General features: G+C 46.0%; 1 protein-coding gene across 20 annotated transcripts in view; it reads left to right on the top strand.

The window, feature by feature from the left end:
• Positions 1 to 27055, top strand: part of LOC128769236 (receptor-type tyrosine-protein phosphatase F) — a 160064-nt gene that overhangs the window by 97100 nt on the left and 35909 nt on the right. For 7 of the 20 annotated variants that reach the window (XM_053882746.1, XM_053882745.1, XM_053882747.1 and 4 more), the window contains 11 exons: positions 1775 to 1963; positions 3569 to 3586; positions 6259 to 6369; positions 13586 to 13855; positions 13918 to 14499; positions 14891 to 15024; positions 15333 to 15477; positions 19569 to 19874; positions 21273 to 21466; positions 24842 to 24868; positions 26657 to 26774. In XM_053882746.1, the coding sequence (XP_053738721.1) occupies positions 1775 to 1963; positions 3569 to 3586; positions 6259 to 6369; positions 13586 to 13855; positions 13918 to 14499; positions 14891 to 15024; positions 15333 to 15477; positions 19569 to 19874; positions 21273 to 21466; positions 24842 to 24868; positions 26657 to 26774 (2094 nt within the window). The remainder of the gene's footprint in view (positions 1 to 1774; positions 1964 to 3568; positions 3587 to 6258; positions 6370 to 13585; positions 13856 to 13917; positions 14500 to 14890; positions 15025 to 15332; positions 15478 to 19568; positions 19875 to 21272; positions 21467 to 24841; positions 24869 to 26656; positions 26775 to 27055) is intronic. The other 13 variants (XM_053882748.1, XM_053882759.1, XM_053882762.1 and 10 more) reach the window with 7 other exon arrangements.

Here is a 27055-nt window from a genome sequence, read left to right as displayed (position 1 = left end):
CTGCGTGGGAAGACCTTTAGAGGGTGTCTTGGCTTAGACTGCTGCCCCGTCGAGCTGATACCAAATGCAGATGGACGATCACAAAGTTTAATACGGTAGAACATCTAAGCTCACCTCAGCTCTTGCTACACCACCTGGGAAAGCATAGCTAGCTGCTAATGCCAGCTGACACCTCCATTAACTCTGGCATTTAAACCTGTGATGTTAACATTGGGCGCTAATGTTGCTGTCATAGCAACTACATGAAGTGGTTACAGACTTTTATAAATAATATTTAATTTTCAACGTTTGCGTCTCCGTATTTCAACATGTCGCCGAAGATCCCGTTAGCGCTTGTCACCAAGCCGACACTTGTGCTTTCATCAACCAAACCTGTTCCACAGAATGACCTGTAGAAGGAGACACATACGCTTGTTTTCCTCTGTGGCGTGAGGAAGTTTGATGTCTTTTTATGGCTTCACCAGTAGAGGGTGCTGTGAGCGTCAGCCCACCGCTGGAGAACACTCATCTGAAGTGTTTTCTGTGGTATTTTCGAGGCAGATTTTCCGTGCAGGAATATTTGATGGCGCCGTTCTGGCCCCTCGGCCTCGCTGGGTTCCCTCTTTCAAAGAGGACATCTCCTTTAATTGTTGTCATCCATCACCTGGTGACCCTGGCAGGTGAAGATCACGCTCTCTCTCCTACCTGAAGGAGTGAGCGACGTCTGGGCTCCACCTCAGATTGAATTAACTATTGATCGTGACGACGTCGCGCTCATGAATATTCTCTGCTGATAGTGTGAGAGGAAACGTGTGGTGATACACTCGGGTGTTTACCCCCAGCCGGACCAGTGTGTTTGGATTTGGGGGTGGGGTGGTGCCGGAGTGCGGTTATTGAGCTCCGACGGGCTCCCAGTGGGACGGGAGGACGAGGACGGGTCTGGTTCAGCAGGACTCTGATTAGACGCGTCGCCCGAGCTGCCACACTCCGCTCACGCTGGTAATTGGAGCTGGCAGGAGGTTGGCATGAACTCCCCCCCCTCCAGCCTCATTTCTCATCCGCCGTTTTCCCCCTTTTGGTTTTCTCACTTTAAAATCGCACTCGCTGTCATCCGCCTCCCGAATTTATCATCGCAGTGGCACGTATCTCTCTGGCCCTCTGGACCCCCCGCGGGCCCCTTCAGTGATGGTGCGGAATGACTGCTTCATGTCAGTGGAAGCGCCTGTCAGGTGGTCTCCCGCCACTAGAGGGCGCGGTGAGCGTCGGTGGGAATGGAGTTGGTGAAGGGTCGTGAGCGCTCAAATATTGACTTGGGTTAAATGTGATCCCAAAATGAAATTTGAAAACAATCGTTTCATTTGAATATTAACGTCAACAAATATATTTTTTTCATTATAATATCTAGTTTTTACTGTAACACGTTTGTGTTTGTTTTAGAATCTCATATATTATTTTATTTAACTCAACAAAAAATAAATACATTTCCAGGTGTTAAATTTCCTGTCTGTCTAAAATAATTTTTAATCTTTAGAGCCTCATTTTTTTACTTAAATCTTAAAGTCTTACACATGAATTTTTTTACTTGAATCGATTTATTATTAGTATCTATTATTTTTTGTGTTTATCGATATTATTATTTGTATCTATTCTTATATAGTATATGCTACTGCTGTTGTTTAAACATTATTGGAATGAAAATTCACATATTCATTTGCTGCAACTCATGTTCTGGCTTCTCGACTTCCTGTCCTCCGGCGCGACCCCGTGACTCACCGTGACCTTTTCTCGCCCGCAGAGAACCAGATCCCGCACGGCTTCCCCACCATCGACATGGGCCCCCAGCTGAAGGTGGTGGAGCGGACCCGCACGGCCACCATGCTGTGCGCGGCCAGCGGGAACCCCGACCCGGAGATCTCGTGGTACAAGGACATGCTTCCCGTGGACATCAACAGCAGCAACGGCCGCATCAAGCAGCTGCGCTCAGGTAATTACGCTCTCAGCTCGGGTTTGTCTGATCCCAGGGCCGTCGCGGCGTGGAGCCGAAGCGCCGGCTCATTCTGCCGCCAAAGAGAATTCTTAACTGTAATTTATTTTAACCAAACAGTGGGGTGTCGGAGGGAAAAAATGGGAAGATCAAAGCTTCTCGACCGACAAGTGGTTGTAGTTCAAAGACAGTCCTCCAGGGGGCTGAGATTATCTTGCTTGGTTTCAACCATCTTCCCATGTGAGCGAGAACTGTGTGTTTTTTCAAAGTGGACTTCACCATATCAAGTCCCCTCAGGGTCTTTGACTCCCCTGGGACTAAGCTCCGCCCTGGTGGGAGTCTGAATTCCCCAGTCCCCACGACCTAGACGCCTTATTTAACGGAGCCTGCTTTCATGCATTGAGTCCAGTTTGGGACACCGCTGTAGGTCTGGACCTCCTCAGGGTCCACGCTTGTGGGAGGGAGAATGAAGGTGCTGTCACTGAACTGCATCTTCAAGAGTTGCCTGAGAAGTGAAGGCCGGGATTGAAACCATTTCAGCAGCTCTGGCTCCAGGCTGTGCTTGGTCAGATCCCTTCAAGATGGCTTCTCGCCGAGCTTCACCGTCAACAAACGTGCGCTTGTTTGACGGCGCTTCTGGAAGGAAGTGGCCCCAGAGTGTAACTCCTCTCTCTTTCTTCCATCTGAGAAACTTTTAATTAGTTTCCCTCCCGCGTGGAGACGTGTCTGCCAACGTGCTGATACGTTTCAGCCCCGCCTGACATCTGCCGCCGCATCCAGACTCACGTTCTGACCTGAAACGGGGACACTTTTGCGATGACAGGGAGGATCCGCTGCGACGCCTGTTTTCTTTTTCTCTCCTCTGGGAAGGCAGGCTCATATTTAACTAACGTCTCTGCTGGAAACACTTGGGAATGACAGAAGACAGAAATGACGTCTTCACTGGGGAAAATTGAATCTTTTCTTTTATTTCTAAATTGAAAGAAAGTAATATTTTGTTATTTTAAAATCTTTTTTCCGTTGTTACTTATACATAGTTATATAATTTCAATTTTGTTTTTTATTTATTTTTAATTATTTAAATTTATTTCATTTTATTTTTTGAAATTTGAATTATTTGTTCTTGTTAAATGTTCCTTTTTGCAATTGAAAAATTCCAAAAGTTATTTTTCCTTTTCCTGTGTATGGTAGTTTTTGCCATTTATTTATTTTATGATTGCTTTTTTTTCCAATTCTTTCTTTATTATTTTTTATTTAATGGTCAATTTAATGTCATTGTCTTTAGCATTTTTATGCTCTAGTGATGACTTTTATTTATGTATTTGTTTTCCAGGATTGCTGTTAAAAGTGAATTTAAAAAATTCAATTTTAAAATGTATGGACTAAGCCAAATATGTTATCGCTTGTTTCTGCTTATTTATTTTGTAATGTTGAGTCATCAAAGTTGCGCGAGGTCAGTAGAACAGCCGCAGAGCGTCCGGATGGCTCCTCCACTAAGAGACGTTCGTCTCTCCCCACTTCTGTATTGAATAACTGACTGTGACTGTTGCTGCACGTGTGGAGCACTAACGGATCTTTTAACCTGTTTGCATGGGAATGTTCCAGGTGGTACGCCCATCCGAGGTAAGGTCGATCGATCCAGTGTCCATCACCTGAATCACCTCATCATGTTCATGACCCAGCTCATCCCCGCTGCTGTCACGTCCCCCCCGACCTGTTTTTGTGTCAAACAAACGACCACCAACCTCGTCGTCATGGCGACGGAGACTCCGCTCCGGAGCTGTGAGGGAAATTTTAAAAAGCCCCACCTGATCGTTGACTGATTTAAAGTGGCGGCATTAGCGAGCGGCTTATGTAGCGGCGCGACTTTGAGATGTGTGGAGGCATCGAGGAGGTGGTCTTAGCGCAGACTTAAGCCCCTGATTGTGGAAATTGCCTTTTTCACTCCCGACGTGGAAGTGTGAGCTCATGAGGAGGAGGGGCCCATGATCGGAGCACAAACTTCCCCACGGATTCACAGCCACTTGGGTTAGGTGGAGTGTTTCTGAGGGAGAACAGAGGTCAACACACAGAGACGCACGTGGAGGAGCTCCCTCATCCAGAGACACGCTCTGAGACACACACAGAGACACTTACTAGGAGCACACACACAGAGACACATGACGACACTTACGGAGAGACACACGCAGAGACACATGACGACACTTACGGAGAGACACACGCAGAGACACATGACGACACTTACGGAGAGACACACTCGGAGACACTTACGGAGAGATGCACACAGAGTCACACACGGAGAAACACACAAAGACACTCATGAAGATACAGAGACACTTACAGAGAGACACACTCGGAGACACTTACGGAGAGATGCACACAGAGACACATACGGAGAGACACACACAGAGAAACATGAAGACACATACGGAGAGACACACACAGAGACACATACGGAGAGACACACACAGAGAAACATGAAGACACATACGGAGAGACACACACAGAGACACTTAAGGAGAGACACACGGAGACACATACAGAGAGACACACACAGACACATACGGAGAGACACACACAGAGAAACACACGAAGACGCTCGGAGACACTTACAGAGAGATGCACACAGAGACACATACGGAGAGACACACAGAGAGAAACACACGGAGACACTCATGAAGATACAGAGACACACACAGAGACACACACAAAAACACATATGGAGAGACACACACAGGGTCACATACAGAGAGATGCACACAGAGACACATACGGAGAGACACACACAGAGACACTCATGAAGATATAGAGACACACACAGAGACACTTACGGAGAGACACACTCAGAGACACTTAAGGAGAGACACACGGAGACACATACGGAGAGACACACACAGACACACATACGGAGACACTCATGACGATACAGAGACACTTACAGAGAGACACACTCTGAGACACTTATGGAGGGACACACTCAGAGACACACACAGAGATACTTGTGGAGAGACACACACCGGGAGTCGCATGGAGACACTCACACAGAGACATGCAGACACACACAGAGAGACACACATTTCTACACAGAGACACACCGCGACACAGACACTGAGAAACACACAGAGAAACACAGAGATATATGATGCACACACTCAAATACTGGCACGCACCCACACATCCACGCTGGAGACACCTGGAGACGCCGTCATGCACGCACACACCTGAACACACCCTAACACTCACAATTTGCATTCGAGACACACAGAGACTCGCACGTCACCAGCAGAGGAACTCATAAATACAGGTTTGTGCCGGGAGAATCAAACTCCCTGGCAGGCAAACATGAGCAACCACAGAGTCATCGGCACTGAGACCCTATCATAGCCAACGTAAGGCGCTCAGTCACTCGCCGAGCGGGTCACACAGAGATACTCTTGAAGAGACAGGCGCTCACAGAGAAGCGCAAAGGCTGACACACACATTCACAGAGACAGAAGCACACGCACCGCGAGGCTGGCTGCCACTGGAACACTCACACACGCTGTAATTACGGTGCTGTGTGATTCAAAACAAGCTGTTGACAATCGTCAGGTCGATCAGGTTGGCTGTGTTCGACATGTACCAGCCTCTTCTGCAACTTGTTTTTAGTCCTCAGAAGTAAATTTGGCTTCAAGCCTGCGTCACTTCTCCTGCAGAGATGATTGATCACAATCACATTTTGGGCTGATGAATATTTCATCAGCGGGATCGGCGTCAGGCCCGCACTCGTCTCTGACCTTGAAGGAGTTTCGGGGACTGATGGAGGTTCAGGTCTGACGACGGTTTCCTTCCGCGCCGCTTCCCGTGGGAGCGCGGCGAGATTGACAGACATCAGTATGCAGGTACATGTCGCTGCTGAATCAGACGCGGCGAGTCGAGCCAGCAGCTGGCGGGGACGTGAGATCTGGAGTGGCTCCACCTCCCCTTTCATTCGTGGTTGGTGGCGACCCTGTCTGTCACGTTCATCTGCATGGAAGCGACGTCGCCATCCAGTCCGTCATCCTCCGATGATGTTGCGGGAGTCTGTCTACACCCGCTTGCCACAAACATCGTGCTGTTCCTCTCCAGGTTGTTCTGAGTGTGTCTCGCTGTGTTGTGGTCTTCAGTGTTTGTCTGCGGCTCGGAAAAACCACACCAGCGAGGGGCATGACCTTTCACCTCCATGCTCATGACTTTACCACGTGTTTAATGTCAACAACCTGACAGAGAGCATCTCCGTTTGGTTCCCTCCAGCTGACGTCCTCCTTCTCCTGCAGGTGCTCTTCAGATCGAGAACAGCGAGGAGTCGGACCAGGGCAAGTACGAGTGCGTCGCCATGAACAGCGCCGGGACACGTTACTCAGCTCCGGCCAATCTCTACGTGCGAGGTAACGTCCCCTGTCTTGAGTTCGCACGATCCTCTCTGCCAGAACTGCTGACCGTAACGACTCATCTCACTGTTTCATGATGTCATCACTAACTCATCGCTCTGTTGTCTCGTCCGCTTCTGCCAGAGACCAGTCACCTGACACGTCTATGAGCGTGGACTGTGTGTGGATATATCTTTATCAACTATCTGGACTCATATTAGCAAATTACTGACCATAGTTGATCTTATTTTCATAATATCTTTTCATAATATAACTTTTTTCCTCAAGAACCGCACTTCATATTTATCCCCTAATATTGACAATGTTTTTCCCCACAGTTTTTATTATTTTTGTAGATAAATGATGTTTTGGATTTTATTTCCATATAATTTTTTTTTCAGTCTATTATTTTGCTATTTAGTTTCCTTATTTTCCCTGTACATTTTAAAGTACATTTTTAATGTATTTATTTTTTATTTTTTTATCATTGATTTATTTATTAAAATACTTTTATATCTTGACCACAAACACAACCAGCAATATATATATATATATCTGAATACTATATCTTTTTTCTGCTATAAATCTGTGTTGTCTTTTATGATATTTCCCCCTGTAATCTTCTAAACGTTGTGTGTTCACCATCATGCTAATGACTACATTCTGAAAGCCCCTTGTTTATCACTGTGTTGTCTCATGAAAGAAAACATCTCTCATTGCTGTAAAAAGCTCTCACTGGTCTCTTAGCATCAAAGCTAACCCGTCCACCTTTGATCCGATGGTTCCACTCTGTTATTTATCATGAATTTAGGTGAACCAAATCGATTATTAGGATGTGAAAAAGAGAGTCCTGAAGTTAGGAGAGCTGCTGCTTTTCTTGTTTTTCACGCAGCGTCCTTCCAAATTCACTCACGATCTTTGTCGTTGTCGCGTATCCATCCGCGCTGGAGTGTCAACGCTCTTTCACGAATAATCGGCTTGTGAGTGGTCGACTCGGGGGGGGTGATCTCCGCATCACTCTTGTCTCCGCTAAACGGGCGTCTGCGATAAAACCCTCTTTTCTTTCAAGTCTAATGTGGCTGTTGCCCCGCCCTCCCGGAGCGGGCGAGAGAAAACCATCTTCAAGGACGCGGCATCAAACACGCACATTAAAAAGTGCTGCAGAAGGTGTTGCTCTTAAATCTCCGCACGCGGAGCGGCCAAACTGCCGGGAAGGAGTCTCATCTATTAATCAGAGCGCGTCTGTCACAGGTGCCGAGGCGGACCTTTCTCCCCCCACCCCTCCACAGGTAATTACAGTGGCTGTGTGGCGCGGCGCCAGCCGGTCTGTAACGCCACCCAGTTAGCTGTCAACCCGCTGGCCCCAGCTTTTTACTTCAGCGGAGAAGAAATCAAATCGCCTTTAAAAATGACTTGTTTTGGCAGCGGCGGCGTGAACCGGGACGCCTGCCTGATGAGCTCCAGAGCAGGCGGGACGTGAGACAAGCCACCTCCGACACACCTCTTCACATTCCTCTAGTTTGAATCTGTAACACAAACCCGGAGATTAATGGGCTCTACGTGTCTGCGGCGAGAGTTGAGAACAATGCGAGCACTGATAAGGAAGAGGTCGGGTGAGGACGAGGGGAGAGCGAAGCGTCCAGGCCAGGTGTTTTCATTGGAGGGTGGTGATGGAGGCTTTGGGTTGCGGATCGGATCCTCGCAGGCGGCTGCAGGAGAGTTGACGTGGAGGATGTGTCGGGTTTGTGTCTTGTGTCCCCTCGAGGCCGCGTCATCTATGCACTCGTGTGACTGGTCCCAGTCAGTGACAACCACCGAGGTGAAGGAGCAAAAGAAAAGCTTCCCCGCGCTCAGGTCTACAGTTGAAAACAGCCCTGACTTGTGCTGTGACTCCATGTGCAGGAACTCAGTTTGTTACAGTATCTTGCAGTATTGGATTCCAAAATGATAGCATTGAAGAGAAGTTGCTCCAGTGATGGGTGCATCAATACATTTAGAATAATTACAATAAACCTATATAGTATTTTTTTTTAAAAGCTGAAAAGGGCCTTTAAAAAGGTGTTTTGGAAAAAATGTTACGTGATAAATAAAAAATAATGTTATTGCATCAGTTTACTGAATCACAGCTGTAAAGTGTTTACATTTTTAATGTTTTCGGGAGGTTCAAGATATTTAAAATGAAACTATTGAATTCATTAAAATTGACTTGACTTGAATGCATTTAAAACCAAATAAAATTGGAAATAAATAACCAAATAAATTCAAGAATACAAGCACAGAGGTGAGAATAAACAAAATGATAATTATGTGTTAATATAAAATCAAGTGTAGTGTGCTGTACCTGTCAAAGAAAGTTTATACACTTCATCAATCAATTTGTTCCTGTGAGTCATCAATCAAATTTAACACATTTAAGTCGCGGCCCTAGTTTTTTTTCTCACCAAAGGTGCTGTCTTTTTAAGAAAACTCAAGGAGAGCCGCAGCTTTTATGCATTTCATACCCTACAGTAGCATCATTTTTGCTGATCGCTACTGTTCATACTGTATCTGAAGAGATGGAGCAGTTGCAAGGTGCATCACTGTGCTCATGAGTGCCTTCGAAAAAACATCTCTACGTTCGTAACTTGTAGCTAGTGGACTGCATTGCTCACGCTGGCCCCAAACGTTCGTAGAAAATGACTCGTTTATAGGTTAAAAAAAGAAACCTCTTTCACTGAGCATCAAAGCTACACCGTCGCCTTTGATCCGATTGTACTTTTGGGTTATTAATGCAGATTTTGGCGGGTGATTCCTGACTTTGGGTGAGACAAATCACTGTCCAGGGCGTTAGGAAGGGAGTCATGACTTGGAAGCAGAGTCTTCATCCCAGATGAAGGCATGAGATGAATTCCTGGCTGAAGGATGGAGGGAAGGACGTAAACACAGTTGGTTCCATCACGCCAGGCGTCGACGAGCAGATTACTGCTAATAAAAACGCTCCTTCAGCCTCGCCGTTTCGCTGCCTTCGCCTCTCTATGCTGTAATCTATATCTGGGAAGGTCGCCGCTCTTAAATGGACTCAAAATGATTATGATGTTGGAAAAGCTGTTTTTGTGCCTGTTTATGGCTTGTGTCGCCAATGCGCCTCTTTTTCCACTCGACGCTGTGATCCAATTCCAGGGCGCCGCCGCCGTTACGGCCGGCGTGTCTTGACATTTTCGAGACACTAGAAAGTGATGTCCTCATATTTCTGTGTTAGAGAGGTGTTTGTTCCCGCCTGACGATCTATTCACGTCCCGCCACTTGTCATCTGTTACCAGCGTGTGCCGTTGCTAGCTGCGCCTTTGTTTTCTCGCGGTCACTTTCCGCGACTCTCCTCTAAACAGGGGCGACGTGGGCGGAATCGCGACGGTCCACCGGCGCTCATTTGTCAGCCGCGTCTGATGTTTGTTTGTGTCAGGAGCTGCGGCTCCGGACTCAAGTGTCTTCATCTCTGTGTTCGTGCATCAGGAGGAGAGACCAATGGAATCTGGCTCCTTCAGACACTAAACTCAGCTGCTTTGAAGCCACTGCACAACTACAATCGCTGATCTCACTTGCTGACTTCCAGCAGCCAAACTATCTGGTCTCTCAAGAGACTGGAGGCCACTGGCACAAGCCAGCAAATATAGGAAGCTGTAGACCTTTAAAAGCTGAAAAATTCTATCTAAAAATATATTTAAAATAGTACGATATTATATAAAAAATATATATTAAAAAAATGTGGTAAGTGAATTATAAACATTAAATTTATTTTTTTTTAATAAAATTCATGTACTTTAGTTAAGTTGGATTATATTAAAGTATCATAAATATAATAAAAAATGAGTAATTGTGTTGCTAAATTATTTCAAGAATACAAGTGAGGCGCTGAAAAACCACCCAAAACGTTATTTTAAGACAAAATTGCATGTAAAATCAAAATTCACATAAAAGTAAAAAAAATGAAATAAATTGAAAAGACATATTGGACTCTACAGATGTATAATATTAAACATATTAAACCAAAATATCAGGAGTTGCTGGAATAATGAAACAAAAATCTGTTTTAATATTGAGTAATTGAATTAAAAAATGATCAATTCAAAGTTCAAAGCACTGAAGCAGAGATGACATCAAATCTTTTCAATAGAGTTTGAAAGAAATGAAATCCAAATTGAAAATAAATGTCACCAATTCAATGAAGCGTAGTCTGAGCTATATAAACTCTATTTGAACTCTATGGTCCGTATTATTGATCGTGAAAATATCAGTTTTGAGTGTGACTCCGAACGTTGTGCAAGTGGCCAAGCAAAACTGCTGAGTCATGTGTCGCCCTCAGTTTCGAGCGTCTCCGTCCTGATGCGCGAGATGTCAACATGCTCATGTCAGCGTGTCTTCACTGTCTTCCTCTCACTTTGTCTCTTCATCTCATTGCTCACCTTCATCTCATCACTTCCAACAGATCAGCGTGAAGGTTTGTCATTTTCGCTTTGACCCTCCTTCCCTCCTCGCGTGGGTGAACATCCGCAGGTCCTGAAGAAGACCAGGCCGATGTAGCTCCTCCTCCTTTGCATGAACCCTCAAACAGTCCCAGCATGCTCCTCCTAAGTCTCCAGCTTCCCCCGACCCCGACCCCGACCCCTCCATGTGCTGTGTGGTAGAATCCAGGGGAAGATCTGTGGGCCATTAGAGAGCTCCCACCTCAAACACCTTGTGTGGAGATGCTGGTGAACATCGTGACAGGATGTTCTGCTCAGCTGCTTCACTCCAGTCCTCCACGGTTCATTCAGAATGCTCAAAGGCAGAGGCTCAACTCTGGATTGGATTTTAGTCGAGGAACTGTGCTGACTTACGGTTCCTGGAGGAAAAGAATCCAGGGATTTTATTTATTATTGCTATTATTATTATTATTTATATTAGTTCAGTAAATATAGTGGGAAAAACGTTAAAGTTTTTAAGGTATTTTGTCTATTAAAAATACCCTTCATGAAACCATAATAATACAAAAAAATCTTAAAAATCATTAAGAAAGTATTGTAATTTCTCATTTATTTTCAGTAATATTTGTTGTTGGAATTATTAAATTGCACGAAAAGGTTTGACAACATATATTTTTCATATTATTTATATGGAAAATGAATTTTCAAAGAACAGTTTTTAGTCCTTAGTCAGAGTTTCAGACGTGGAAGAAGTTCATCACCTTTGAAAGCTGGGAAATGTATTTATAACTCCAGACGAGTGGAAGGCCACTGAAGTGGGGGGAAGTTGTGTGGAAGTGAGTGGCGGCCTGCTGACTGAGGGGGAATCATGCGCCATCATGGTGCCCGGCGCGGCTGCCAGGAAGCGGCGCCGCCCCAGACTCACTGCCAGCTCCCGTATTGACTGACTGAACAGGTTTTGCTTTCCTCCGGATCTTTGTCAAGGCAGTTGAATTTATAGGCGTCAGGCAGGTAGCGCGGAGATGGGCCTTATTTTGTGGTTCTGATAGAGTCCAGGAGCCCCCACCCCCACCCCTCGGCCCCTCTCCGCAGGAGCTCGGCTTCGGAGGAATCAATAACAATTACCTGCCCTGCAGTCATTTGGTTCCACGGCACCTTCCATGACTGAACCGCACGCCATGAATTATTCACAGCGCTAAGTGTTGGATATACAGCGGCTCTCCGCCGGCTCCGGCCTGCGCGCCATGACGCAGGATCTCTTTCACAGGAGTGGCGTGAGAAGACGCTGCCGAGTCGTAACTGGAAGTGGGACGAGAGAGCAGGACCTCCCTTTATCTCCCGCTCCCCCGGCGGCCATGCTTGTGATCCCTTCCCCATATCTGTCCTCCACTCCCATGCATGCTCCGCTTGAGAAGGTCGTCCTCCACCCGTTCCCAGGCTCCTAACAGAACCCGGCCCGTCCGCCCTAGAACCCCATCAGCCTCCGTGTGCGAGTCAACCTGTCGCCGCTCCTCATGTTGCGGGACCCAGCCTCAGGTGTTGTTGAACCTGCGGTGATGAGCAGTTCGGTTGAAGACCAGCCTCAGGAACATGACTGGAGTAGTTCACCTGCACGACCTGAAAGAAATCCTGAATAGAATTCAATAATATCATTGCTTATGTATTTGCAAAAAAAAATGAATATTTGTATTGATTTGCTAAATTGGGGCAAAAAAAAAAAATATATATATATATATATATATATAATAAAAATCGTAAGTTGAGTGAAGTATTTTGTTACTATTAAACTATTAAAAATATTATCAGGTACTATTTTTTTTTTTTATTAGAAAAAAATAAATACAACCTGAAAAAAAATACACTGAGCTAACTGCTTAGCTACTGAGCTAGCAGCTAAGCTAAAGGGTTTAGTGGTAATTAATTCGGTTTACATACCTTATTAGATTTCATTTTTCATATATGAATTCAGATACACTTTAAAAACACTTTAGAACTCTGTCTCTCTGCGGACGCCATCAGCGGCGGCTCAGCGACGCGCTATCTTGCCTGCTAAAGCAGTGCAGAAATGTACATGAAACACAGCCACTGCAGGAGATCATGTCTCTTGGTTGAAGTAGCTTTCTGCAGAGATAAACATCGAGACACGAGGCCTCTGTCTCTGCATGTATTGTGTGGTACATATATTGATGTGAGCCAAGAGAGGCTGGAAGAGAGGTCTCACTCCCCTGCAAAAGGAGGAGTTGAGCAGCAATGTTTTAACATTTAAAACAAGCACCATCATCCTATTTGTGGACAGTGATGACTCAGTGTTGCAACAAGTCCCCAGCGCTGCTGTCGAACTCACTTGATGAGTTTGTTTTATTCGCCAGCAGGAGGTCGCTGGAGCGTAAATACAGCTGGTGCTTCTTTACTCAGACAGAAAACAAGTGGTATGTAAATGCTGGCTGTTTGTTCTTAAGGCAGATTTGCAGTCTTGCCCCCGCATCACTGTTTGCCTCGTCCCCGCCGAAGTCACTGAGCCCTGCGCGTCTCCATGGGAACCCTTTTTTTATTAAATGTCGGCCTATCTGCATATCAGCGCGGCACAAAGCGAGAGCGAGTCAGAGCTCACTGAAGGAAATCAAACAATGGCCTCTCAACAGGAGTGATGCAGCCCTCGCCACCAGTTGACACGCTGACAAAAGAGGTCCAGACGCAGATCCCCAAAATAAACCGAGCTATTTTTATTAGTTTTCTTTCTGTTGTGTTTGACTCCGCGATGTGAGAGTCCTCTGACTCCTTGCTTCCTCCGTCAGTGCGCAGGGTCCCGCCGCGCTTCTCCATCCCGCCCACCAACCAGGAAGTGATGCCCGGCGGCAGCGTCAACCTGACCTGCGTGGCCGTGGGCTCGCCGATGCCCTACGTCAAGTGGACCAAGGGCGGCGAGGACCTGACCAAGGAGGAGGAGATGCCGATGGGACGCAACGTGCACGAGGTCACCAACATCCGCGAGTCGGCCAACTACACGTGCGTGGCCATGTCGTCCCTCGGCATCATCGAAGCCACCGCTCAGGTCACCGTCAAAGGTGCGAGTCGCTAAACCTAGCACGTTCTCGGCAGATCTGCCTCTAACGCCTTTCTCTCGCAGCCTTGCCAAAACCGCCCACCTCCCTCATCGTCACCGAGACCACCGCCACCAGCGTCACCCTCACATGGGACTCGGGCAACCCCGAGCCGGTGGCCTACTACATGATCCAGTACCGACCCAAAGTGTCCGACAACGGCTTCCAGGAGGTGGAAGGAGTGGCCACGACTCGCTACAGCATCGGCGGACTCAGCCCCTTCTCCGAGTACGAGTTCCGGGTCATGGCCGTCAACAACATCGGCCGCGGGCCTCCCAGCGACCCCGTGGAGACCCGCACGGGGGAGCAGGCGCCCTCCTCGCCGCCGCTGCAGGTCCAGGCTCGCATGCTGAGCGCCACCACCATGCTGGTCCAGTGGGCCCAGCCCGAGGAGCCCAACGGCCAAATCCGAGGCTACAGAGTTTACTACAGCTCAGACCTGACGGCGCCGCTCAGCGCCTGGCAGAAGCACAACACGGACGACAGCCACCTGACCACCATCTCTGGTCTGACCCCCGACATCACCTACAGCCTGAGGGTGCTGGGCTTCACCTCGGTGGGTGACGGGCCGCCGTCCGACATCCTGCAGGTCAAAACTCAGCAGGGAGGTGAGCGGCTTATGTTCCCACTGGCAAGGTTGTGTTGTTATTCCGAATTATTGGAAACTACTGAGCTTGCAGCTAAGCTACTGAGCTAACAGTTAAACTACTGAGCTCGCAGCTAAGCTACTGAGCTAACAGTTAAACTCCTGAGCTAGCTGCTAAGCCACTGAGCTAACAGTTAAACTAGTGAGCTACCTGCTAAGCCACTGAGCTAATAACTAAGCTTCTGAGCTAACAGCTTAGATACTGAGCTAATAAATAAGCTACTGAGCTAGGCGCTATGCTATAGGTAAACTGTTGTACGCGCTTCTTTATGTAGCAGAAGTTCAGCACAGATTTTAGCCATTTCGAGTGTTTCGTGGTTGTAGTGATGCAAACTCTTCATCTTCTTCATCAGTCCCCGCCCAGCCGTCCAGCTTTGAGGCCGAAGCTGAACTGGACACTTGTATCCGGCTGACATGGCTCTGGCCCGTCCAGGACCCGATCACCAAGTACGAGCTGCAGTACTGGGAGGCCGGATCGGATCACAAGGTGGGGGTTTTATCATTATTATTTCAATGTGATTATATTACTGTGGAAAAAAAGTCTACAAGATTAGGAAAAAAATATATTTAAAAAATTCTGTTTCATTTGGGAAACCTGGAAAAATATATTTAAAAATAAATAATAATTTGTCATTTAATGCTTGGAATTTTATTTTATGTAATTTAAGAAATTTAATGTTTTTGTTTCTTTTTCTTTCTCCGGGTTTTTGTGTATTTTTAAATATGATATTTTCTGGCAGATGAGAGAAATATTCTGAGCTAACCTCATCTAATAATCTAATGTAATCTGTGCAGGAGCACGTGACCTTTGACCCCGTGGGCACCTATGCTGTGGAACGGCTGAAGCCTGACACGCTGTACCGCTTCTCCTTGGCAGCCCGCTCAGAAATGGGTCTGGGCGTCTACACGCAGCCCATCGAGGCCCGCACCGCCCAGTCCAGTAAGTCCACCTGCTCCCCGTCCTCAGTGTTTCCTCCACTAACCTCAGATTCACCGCCGGCGAGACACTCGCCGTTTTGGGATTCAAAAGTGGGTTTAAACTGAAAAGGTGGTAACTAGCAGGGTCACAAGTCGCCCGACTCTGACACGAACACCGTGCAGAGGACTGACCCGAACTCAGGTACGTTTGATGTGTCCCATCCCTGTGAGCTGTGAGGTTGAGCTTCGAACGACGCCCGCCAAAAATGTCACACGCTCACGACTGCCATCTAGTGGTCGCTATCAGAGCGTGACGTTTAAGGTGCCGCTTCAGAATCGTTTTAATATTCAGAGCAATGAACCTCGCTGAAGAATGACTTCCTGTTTCCGCTGCTTCCCAGTTGTGGAGTCTTGCTAGCCCAGGGTTAGCATGAGGGATTAGCCATCACCGTAACGCGGGGTGGTCTTGGTCGCACAGGTTTGAGTTGCTCCAGGTGAGGAGCTCTTACTGAGCCAGGACTGCTGAACCACTTCCAGATCCATCACTGGTGTCCACAAGTTGCTATGAGATGAAGTTTGGCATGTCACACATTCCTTCCTCTGAACGGCACAGATGGTGGCGACGCTTTTTATAATCCCTAACCACTACGTTGCACACGTTCGTCAGCAAAATCAACATGGCAAGGCCACAATATGGGAATTAGAACGAGGCGCCAACATGTCACTTCCTGTCACACTGTTCTGTCTGAATCCCATTGCAATTGGATTTCCGCACGACTCTCGTGTCGCACATGTTTACCAGTCCTCATTGGCACATCTTAAACTGGCACATCAAAGGAGAACCGGCGTGCGAGTGTGATTCAGTCTGCCGGCTGCTTTTTGAAGTGTCGTCTTGTATGTGTGTGAATCGCTGTGTTCTGGAACAGATGAGTTAGAGGGACAAAGTCAACGTGCGCTCGATGCTCAGCGTGATGAGGTCACATCCAGCGTGTCGCACACGTTTGCATGTCTTAGCATGGAGCCATCGCAGTCACACTCAACACGTCCTGCTGTGATGAATCACACGCTAACAGCAAGAGCCAGTGTTTTAGATGCTAACTGCAGATTGGGAGATAGTGGAGCCTCACTAATGTAGCGCACATGGTTTTTTTTTACTGCTATTTATAAGCTTCCTGTATGAAGGTGTAACAGATGAAGCACTTCCTGTCTGGTCTCTGACTGATGCCAGCAAGCGTGAGCCTGATCAGCGCGTCGCACCAGTGCGCCTTTGTTGGTGGAAAGGTGTGTTGGAGGAACCGCGATCTCCGAGTCTCGTCTCTGGCTCTGGAGTTCAGGAAGGTTCTGTCTCATTGCTCTGGGTATTAAAAAGTTAGACAGGCGCGCTCTGAACCAACCCCTGACTCCACGCCTCACTTCTTTTATTTATCGTGTTTTTACTCTGTGGAGGCCTTTTTTTTGTTCTTTTTATGTGAATGATTTAGATGCATGAAGAACGTGTTTTATTGTTTCTCACCTCTGGACACGAGTTTACCTGCAAAACAGACGCATTTCAAGGGGAAAGAAATAAACAAGTCCCACGAAACGTAGCGTCTTCAAACCAGAGTCTAAATGAAAATAATAAGGTAGAAAAATGTTTTAAAACACTCAAGTATGTTTCAATTTAAGTTAGTGACTGAATGCACTCTGAAGTAACTTTCAAAGAGCCTAAGCAAATGAATCAACAAATGTTATTTCAAAAATGGCAACAAAATCCTGGTAGTAATGTCTTAAACAAATTGAAACAATAAATTAAATACATTGTAAAGGTTCCGTAATATATTTTTTATTCACTTAAATTGACTAAATTTATAAAATAATTTCAGTATAATTTGAATAATTATAAATAGCAGTTATTTTTCAAATATTTATGTAATATAAAAAAAACAATATTCTAAAAATCTCTTTCTACACACACAAGTATATATATATATATATATATATATATATATATATATATAGTTCTTAAAAATCTAGATTCAATTTAGAATCCTCTTTGTTGACAGCTGTCATCAAGCCGTCATATCTAGTCATGAACTACAGACCTCTAGTTGGACAGTTGAGCTGCAGGGTTCCATCGTTCGAGGCCTCACCAGCGTGTCAGTTTCTGCACTCACCCCCTGCCGTTCCGTGTCTCTCTCTCTCTAGTCAAACGCGTTTCATCCTTAAACCTGATATTTAAAAAGAAGCCAACGATCCGCTGATAATGAATTCTGCGTGGAAACATCCGAGATCAGTTTCTTTTTAATTTTTGGTCGGTTAAGTGGTAATAATGAAATATTCCACGTTTGGGTTTAATGGAATCTTGGCGGCTGCTGCGAGCAAGCTGTTCTTCTATTTGTGTTTTCTGAATTATCTCCAGGGGGACTGAGCTGTGGGGGGGTGCAGGGGTGGGGGAGCAGGCGGGTGTCGCGTCATTATCAGCCGTAAAGACGGTTTTAATTTAAAATGCTTCAATTCGGTTTAATTGAGGTTTTCAGGAGCAGCTCCCACAGCTCCATTATACAATGAGACTCACCAAATTCAAGTTACAGACACTCGTATTTAAGGTAGCAACATACGGCTAACAGATTCAGACTGTTAAGAAGAGGAGGTTTTCGTAGGGGCTGGGCAGGAAAGCCGCAGCAGAAAGTGAAAGTGGTCATGACAGGACTTACAGCTTTCACATGGTCTTGGTGGTTTTAATGTTGCCGCACCTTTTTTGGGCTCAATGTTTTGAATAAAGAAAAACGCGCGGATGCTAGCCACGTTAGCTCGTAGCAAAAGTACAATTTGTTGGTAGTGTGTCGCCGCTGCTTTCAAGTAGTTCAAGCAGTGTTTCACCGTGAATGTTTTAGTCCAATTTAAGATTTTTTTTCATGCGTATTTTTGGGAGAAATAACATCATTTTTTAGGGCAGTTAAGGATGCACTTATTAAAATGTTTAGTGTCTAAAAAAGTGCGATGTCATACATTTTATTTAAAAATGGAATTAAAAAAAACAAATTAAATACACTGAGAAAAAATAGTGTAAAATACAAATACATGAATAAATAAAAGTAACTGGAAAAGAAGTAATAAAAAGTAAAGTTGTTCCAAAACACATACTAGGAGGTGGTCATAATGTTTTGGTTGACCAGCCCTCGTGTTTTCGTTGCCTTCCTCTTGATCGACAGCAGCACTGCAAGCAAACTGCCGATCATGGTTTTCAAACTCGTGTCCAGAGACGTCTGTAGTTCTGTGACTGTGGTCAAATCCAGCATGGTGACTTCCTCCGCCTGTGTGCAGCCGGCGCCACCTGCCTCTGTTTCATTCGAAAGAAGAAGCTCAAGAATTCATGATATGCAGCTTCTAATCAGGAGATTGTGTTTGCAATGAAGTTCTGTGGCTTCCTGTTAACGCTCGCCGACCGGCGCCCGAGTCAGTCCTTAGGAACCTGCCAGCGAGGAGGCAGCCGCCAGAGAACTGGAGCCAGATCAAAAAAATATATATGAGATAATATATATATAGATAAGTTATTGAAATGAGCTCAACCTAAAATCATTATGAAAGCAACGCTATCAAAGTGAAACGAAGTATTTCTGGAGTAAACATTGAATAAACATTTATTTTGTTAAGAAAAAAATCTATAAAAATGTGTCATTTAAATATAAATAAAAAAATATTCACCTGGCGTTTGTAAATTAAAAAAAATCCAGTATGAACAAATGTTTTTTCATCCACAAAATTATATATATATATATATATATAAATATATATATTTAAGAATCTGTATTATACCTCAAGTAATGCACTTAATATCCTGAATAGGGAAGCCAGGAACAAAGTAAATAAATAATATTTATCAATAATATTCAATAATCAATAATAAAGATTTCACTCATTGTGCTTTCCTAGAAATGAATAAATCAAGTGTGTTATATTTGGACTGTATTTGGAATGAATTTCCCAAAGCAACTGCTGCACACTGGCGACCGAAACCTCACCATGATGGATTTGGCATTTTCTTTGTGGCATTTTAGTTTGTTTGTTTTATGTTTGCCTGATCGTCCCCCCCCTCCCTCGTCTGGTTGCCCTCCCCTCCTCCTCCCCCCACAGCTCCCTCCGCCCCCCCTCAGGACGTCCAGCTGCTCAGCCTCAGCTCCACCCGACTCATGGTGAGTTGGGTGGCGCCGCCGGCCGCCAGCCGCCACGGCGCCATCGTGCGCTACACGGTGAGCTACCAGGCGCTGGCGGGGGAAGACACGCAGCGCCACGAGGTGAGCGGCATCGGGGCCGACGCCACCAGCTACGTGCTGGACGACCTGGAGAAGTGGACCGAGTATCAGGTGTGGGTGAGGGCGCACACTGACGTGGGCCCCGGGCCCGAGAGCCCCCCGGTCAGGATGAGAACCAAGGAGGACGGTATGTTGAGTGTGGTGGTCCGCTCTGTCCTCGGCTGCTCTTCCTCCTCCTCCTCTTCCTCGGTGCTCCGTCTGAGCGGATCAGACCGCTGTTTCATCTGAATAACCAGAATCCTTTTCCCTCACTAACATCTCCTCAACTTACAGCCTCTTGTTGCTGACTTCAACTTCCAATGTGTTTCACTGTGTTTTCTATCTGAGATGCCAGTCAACATGCTGCTGTATTGTGATGCAAAACTAAACAATTTAAGAAAAATATTTATGATATTAATAAAATACCAATATGTATTTTACAATTTTCTTTATAAGACTGATTATATATAGTGCTGTGTATTTAATTTAAATATATTAAATTATCAAAATATATGTAAAAAATATTTATTAAAGATTTATTGTCTGATTACCTTTAGTACATGAAATCATCCACACAAGTATTATTATGATCACAAATATATATTTATTTATAATTTTATTTTATGGTGATTTCAATCTGCATTTGTCGACCATAATGATAATAATAATGATAATATATGTTTTTTCTCTCTGAGTGAAAAGTGCTTGTGTCATGGAAGATTCCCTCCTGTCTTTGCTGCTTGTGTTGAAACCTGGGAGTGAGTTTCCCTCCTCACTCTCGTGACATTTCTCCGTCCTCATGGCGACCACTGGAGCCCAGTCTCCTCCTCCTCCTCCTCCTCTGTGTATCTGTTGGTGAGCTCACGTGGAGCTCAACTTCTCATCTGTCACTCTCCCTGTTTTCTCTGCTCACATTTGTTTTGGGTGTGATGGAGCGCAGATGTTCCTCAGAGAGACTTTTCTATAATTAATGCGTTTGAAGTCGGCGCTGGTTAATTCCAGACTAAAATGAAGAGAATAGCAGCCGCCGGTCTGCTCCGACTCCTGTGGGACCGGAACAGAAATAAGAAACCATGCTACATGTGCGCCCAAAATTTGGTGACCCAGTTTGGCGAAGGAAACACCGTGACCCAAAATTCAGCTGTTTGTTGTCAACGCGAGGTTTAGATGTTGTTATGCACAAGTGCAGTGAGTCACTGTTAGCGCTCACGTGTTAGCAACCAGCTAGCCAGAATGAAGGCGCAGTCATATTTTCGTTGGGAGTTAAACCTGGACAAATGTCGGAGCGAGTCACAGCTGAGTGCAGTCAGCGATTTGTCAGGCACTACTCATGACGCTTAGTCAAGAATGACCTTGTTGTCTCCACTAGGGGGCGCTCTGTCACCCTGAAAACAAATATGATGGTCTGAGTTGTACCGAAAGACTCAGTGGAGAAGCAAGGATTGACCCACTCGACTGACTCTGAATGATCTACCACCTGAGATGGGGTCACCTCGAGCCCTCCGTCTCCCGCTCTGGTCTGATCCCGGCCTCTCTTGTCCCCCAGTGCCCGGAGCGCCCCCTAGGAAGCTGGAGGTCGAGGCTCTCAACTCCACCGCCATCCGCGTCTCCTGGAAGCCACCGCTGCAGCTGAAGCAGCACGGCCAGATCCGAGGCTACCAAGTCATCTTCTCGCGGCTGGAGAACGGCGAGCCGCGCGGACAGCCCAACATCATGGACGTGGCTCTGCCCGAGGCTCAGGTAGGCCCCGCCCACCTCCACCTCCACTGCTTCTGTGTGTGACACCTGCCTCTCCCTTCTCCTCTCTGGACGTCCTGGTCCATCTCTCCGTGAGGAATCTTTTGGTCGCTAGCTAGCGGGTTCATAAGTGAGCGCTCCTATCCTTCACGTGCGACGGGCGACTCTCGGATCAGTCCTAATCCTTCAGCGAGAGTCATGAATATCTTAAATCTCAAAAATTGCTGCTCGGAGGACGAGAGAGCAGGAACTGATAACTCAACATGTGAGAGAAGCTTTCAGCTTTATCGTAGACATATGGAAGGAAAAAGGAATGAAAGGAGGAGGGAAACAGGAGGAAGGATGAAGAGAAAGACGTGATTTATTGAAAGGAGTGTGAAGATAGAGTGAAGGTTGAAATGAGGAAAGGTAGAAGAGAGGGAGAGAAAGGAGTGATGTTGAAGAGAATGGTGAAAAGTAGATCAAAATAAAGACAGAAGAGAAAAGGGAAAACAAAAGAGGAAATAAGGAGGTAATTAGAAGAGAGTAGAGAGGTGGAAGAAAGGGAGGGAGGACGGGGAGGTCAAGAAACAAGAGAAGGAAAATTGATAGAAAAAAATGAAGGAAGAAGGGAGTGGAAGAAAAGAAAGCCAGGCAAAGTAATGGGAGACGGGAAAGGATCTGAAGTGAAGGTGACGAATGCTGTTCCAGAGAAAGACACGTGAAGGAAGGAGAAGTATTAAAGGTGTGAAGCAAAGAGAGAGGAAACTCTTCTGAACTGGCACGGGAGCGACTCGTGTCTGAGGCTCGTGTTTGATTTCTCCTCCGAGTTTCCGACAAACGTCTGGCATCATCTCTGACAGGCATCACGAGCTCATCCTCCGAAACCTCGCCGGCTCGCTCCTGACAGTCGGCCGGCCCGTTCGCCGCTCGCCCACCTGCCGGCTCGTGCCGTCACGCTCAACTTGACTCCGAACCTGAACTGGGCCTGAACCCGCTCGCAACTCCGACGACTCCGCACAACATCCGCCGGCTCTAATTTGGGACGTAGCCGAGCGGCTGGCTGGCAGCGGGAGCGGCTTCCCGCTCTCTGCGTTCCCACGGCCTCACACCGCACTTGCTGCGCTGAGTAATTCAAGACGCTTGCGTGCGGATGGGTTACACTCGGCTGAGTCGTCGGCGACCCGAACGGGTCGACCTGCACGGACCTGCAGCCGAGGCCACACACTCTGTGACTCGCTTCACTTCTCACTGGTGAGAAAACAAGGGACGTGTGCAAACACGCTCAGCAGGAGGAGAAGAACACTGACTCACACACACCTGGGATGAAAGACGAGGAGAAAGCTTTCCTTCCTGCTCTCCTCCTCAAAAGAATGCAGACAGAAGAGAGAGAGAGGGAGAGAACGTGAACGTGAGAGAGAAGGTCTGGAAGAGGTGGAGCTAATGAAGAGCTAAAGAATAAATAGTGAATTGACGTATGTGGACAGAAGAAAGTTATGGAAAGAGAACAGGAAGTGATGGAAGACAGAAGTAAACCAGAGAATGGACTGTAGAAAAAGAAGGAGGTGAAGAATGGAAGCAGAGAAAGGGAAAGGGAGGAAGACATGGAAGAGAGGTAGATGATACAGAAGACAACTATGAAAGAAAAACAATACATGGTAAGAAAGAATTGAAAGGAGGAAATCAAGGCAGAAGAATTGGAAAACATTTCATAAAGGAAAGAAAGAAAAGAAGTGAATGAAGAACGGAGGGAGGAAGAAAGAGGAAAGTGGACTGAAGGGGGGAATATGGGGAGACAAAAGTAAATAAGGCAAAGGGCCTGGAGAGGAGGAAGCAAAGAAAGAACGAGGCTGAAAGAAAGAAAAGAGAGGAGAGGGTGAAGCAGAGGAAGAACTCAGGAAGAAGGTAAAGAGTGGGTGAGACATGGAAAACATGAGAGGGGAAGTGAGGAGTGAAGCTTTGAAGGAGAGAAGGTAGAAACCCAAGGGGAAGTGTGCTTCCTCAGCTCCCGCTTACTCGTCTCTCTGACAGAAATCATTTGGGGCAAAGCAGGTCGACACTGCGGCGTCCGTGCTCCAGATGTGTTCCCACTGTCGTGGCGTCGGCACAGGTACGAGGTGACCAACCATTAAATTAGAATCGGTGATGGTTAAGTACAGTCCCCGGCCCGTTGGCCTCCATCACCCGACTCCCTCCTTCCATCATGTTCCGTATAATTGCTTGCCACCGACGACCGTCGCGCCTTCCTCGTGGCGCCGGCTTCAGAAGCCGCCGTCGCCCTAATTGTAAAACAAAATTGCATGTCATGAGCCCCCCTGCTCACCCCCTTCTCTTGGCCCTCATCAGTGTCAGCGCTGTCATCCTCCCTGTTCCTTGTTACGTCCGTCACTGAACTCTGCTCTCGGCCGGTAAATGCCAACAGTGGCGTTCTGCTCCAGTGCCGCTCGATGTCACGGGCGCCGCAGTGGTGCCGCTTCTGAGCAGCAGAACGGTCTCTCTCCAGCAGGAGTCACTGGGCCAAGCGCCGCCAGATCATCAGGCCGCCGTATTAGGATATAATGAACTGGTTTTAAGTAAGGGATGAGAGTGTGCTACACACGGCGGCGTGTCATCCACCAAATGTAGCTTTTTCAATGACCTCCCTCTCTTTCCTGCCTCTCTGTGTGCCACGTATCTATCGTCTGTTCCTTCAAAAGTAACCAGCGGTCGAACCAAGCCTTTACCGGCCCTTGGACTAACCAGCCGGAGATTAAGATGCTGCGTTCAGGTGCTGAGTCTTCTTTACAAACGGGACTATCGCTGTCGACGCCAGCGATGTTGACCCACCAATCGGAGATCTCGGGTGATGCCGTCAGGTGCCGTCGTAGTATCTGATCTTTGTAGCCGCGTCACAGAGCGACCGAGCTGTAGTTAACCAGCTGAGAAACTGAGAAGGAAGCTAACTGCTAATAGCTTAAAAATGTTTTTTAAAGAAGTACTTTTGTAATTACATCAAAAATATATCATAACAAATATAGAAAAACAGTGTCATTCAAAATGCTGATTAAATATTGTAAATTGAGGTGCTAACGTACAACTGAAGTGTAGCTAAGTTAAGCTAAACTGATTAAACAAAACCTAGCAATGTGGCTAGGTTTTGCATCTAACAAATAGAATTCAAAGTCTATTTAAAATATCTATTCCCGCTCACTCCTTCCATTCATAATTCGCTCGCCGATGCTCGCCGCTAACCTCCTTTAGCTCACAATGAACAGATGATACGAGGCTCTTCCTTCTTCCCGAATGCTGACTCGACATTCAAGTTAAGAGTGAAAAAAAAGCTCTTTTTTTTTTCACTGTCTGTTGTTGTGTGTGACTCATCTGTCTCCCGGCCATGTGTCCTGTCTTCTCTCCCATCAGTGGAATATTGACGAGTCCACCGAGCATGTGAGTAACCTCATGTGTGCTGTCGGCTTCCTCTCCCTCCGCAGGGCCCACGCCGGCTCCCCTCCGCTGTTTGAGGGTGCAGCTTGTTTTGGGGTTGTGTTCGGATTTTGCGTGTGGTTTGCAGTGTGTGTGGTGTGAGTCTGAGAAGCTGCCGGCTCCTGGTGACCCAAGCGCACCTCGCGGTCTTTCAGCACAGCTAAACTGTGTCATTCTATCAAGGACTTGAATATTTTCTATTTAAAAATATAAATATTTAGTTGCTTGGTTTAATACAATCAGGTGGTTTTCGTCCAATTTATGGCCTCACTGACTCTAGTTTGGAAGTGAAGAGCTGAATATTAAAAAAAACGTTTCATTTGATTTAATTCTGACAAATATACATATGAGTTAATAATATCATGGTGTAATAAATAGATGAAGACAAATAAACATAATGTGAAAAAAATAGCAATAAAGTTAGGAAACGTATATAAAATAATTAAAATGTACATAAAATCTTATTATAAAATGTAAATAAAATTTATTAAATTAATCAGTTTTTTTTCTTTCAAGATGAAAGTTTTGGGGGAAATTCTTAATAAAAAAATGAAAAATGGATAAACTGGATTAATTAAGAAATAAAACTGATATTTTATTAAGTTGTTAAAATAAAAATGAAAACATGTATATTAATTAAATACAAGTTGTATAATATATTTTATTAAAATTGATTCACTAAAATTTTAGTTATTTCATGAAATATGACGTCATTAAAATTGTAAAATTCGGCTTGGCTAATGTTTCGCTGTCAACATTTTATGTCTCTTAAAAAAGTAAAAATAGGAAACTTTAAAATTACAAAAAAAATATCTAACAAATAATACTAATATATTTTTTAAAAAATTAAAAAAATCAAAAAATCTGTTTGTCTTAGTCTTTCATGTTTAAAATATTAATAATACAAGATTCTCAAAAAACTCTAGTATTATGAATAAATCTTGATTTGTTTTGAATAAAAAAGGGAGCCCATGATGGGACCACTGTCCTAAAATAATGGAAATATTCCATATTTGAAATAATAATTGACATTGAATTTGTTCGATGTAAATGAGTCATGAGTAGCTATGCTTCAGAAAAGCATCCATCTGTAGAGACGAGTCATACACGTGTGTCGTGTGCTTTAAATCCTGAGCCTCACCCCAGCGATGACATCATGGATACGGCGGGTCTGCGGCAGGAAGGCTGCCGGCGCTGCTCCTCTCCGTGGCCTCGGCTCCCGATCCAAACGCTGCCGGCGCTAATTAGCGACGTATATCTGGCAGTGTGTGTGTGTGTTCACGAGTGTGCTGCCTGGTGAAGTAAGTGCCGGGTGGTGTGCGTGCGTGCGTCTGTGTCCACGTGTTGTTCAGCCTGCGTCCGTGTTCACGCCCACCGCTCCCAGAACCAAGTCTGGCTTCCTGCTGTGGAGCTGTGAACACTCTCAACCAGATCCACGTCACTTTCTGTTCGGACCTCACCGGTTCCGGACGGTGCCACGGGCGTGGACACGGACGCAGCGGCGGCGCTGGCTGGTTTCCGGGTCAAAATGGCAGCTGGAGTTTTCCTCCGCCGAGGAAAGTTCCCGCTGCCGTGTTGTGTGTTTTAACGCTCTTGTTTTAGGCCCAAATCCACGGAGCGACGGAAGTGAGGGGTGTTTAATCTGAGGTTGCGGGTTTTGTGTGTGTGTGTCGGTGTGTTTTCGCTGGCGAGGCGCTTCCCATCCAGGCAGGCTGATCACTCCTAACCTCTGACTCTGCCCCCGTCTGGCAGGAGGCCGTCATCGCCGGGCTGCAGTCCGAGACCACGTACTCGGTGACCGTGGCGGCCTACACCACCAAGGGAGACGGAGCCAGAAGCAAAGCCAAAGTCATCACCACCACCGGGGCGGGTGAGAGTCCAGCGCCACCTCTGCTCCAGACCCTTTATGCTCTTGATAAAATGTGTGCTAGCAGGTCAAAACATTACGACCACCTGACTCTTCTACTTGTGTTGTGTTGACCTCCAACGATTATCAGCACGTTTGAACTGTCAGGTCATTGTTTCAATTCCTGAACTGGAATGTTAACATATTCTATTATTATTAAATGAATCATTTTGTAAATAAATATTAATATTTTTTATTATGATGCAATTTGGTAACTTTCCATGTTTTATTAATATAATACAATA

This window comes from Synchiropus splendidus, chromosome 13 (genome assembly GCF_027744825.2).
Source record: "Synchiropus splendidus isolate RoL2022-P1 chromosome 13, RoL_Sspl_1.0, whole genome shotgun sequence".
Taxonomy (NCBI): Eukaryota; Metazoa; Chordata; class Actinopteri; order Syngnathiformes; family Callionymidae; genus Synchiropus; species Synchiropus splendidus.
This window is presented reverse-complemented; position numbering and strand designations above follow the sequence as displayed.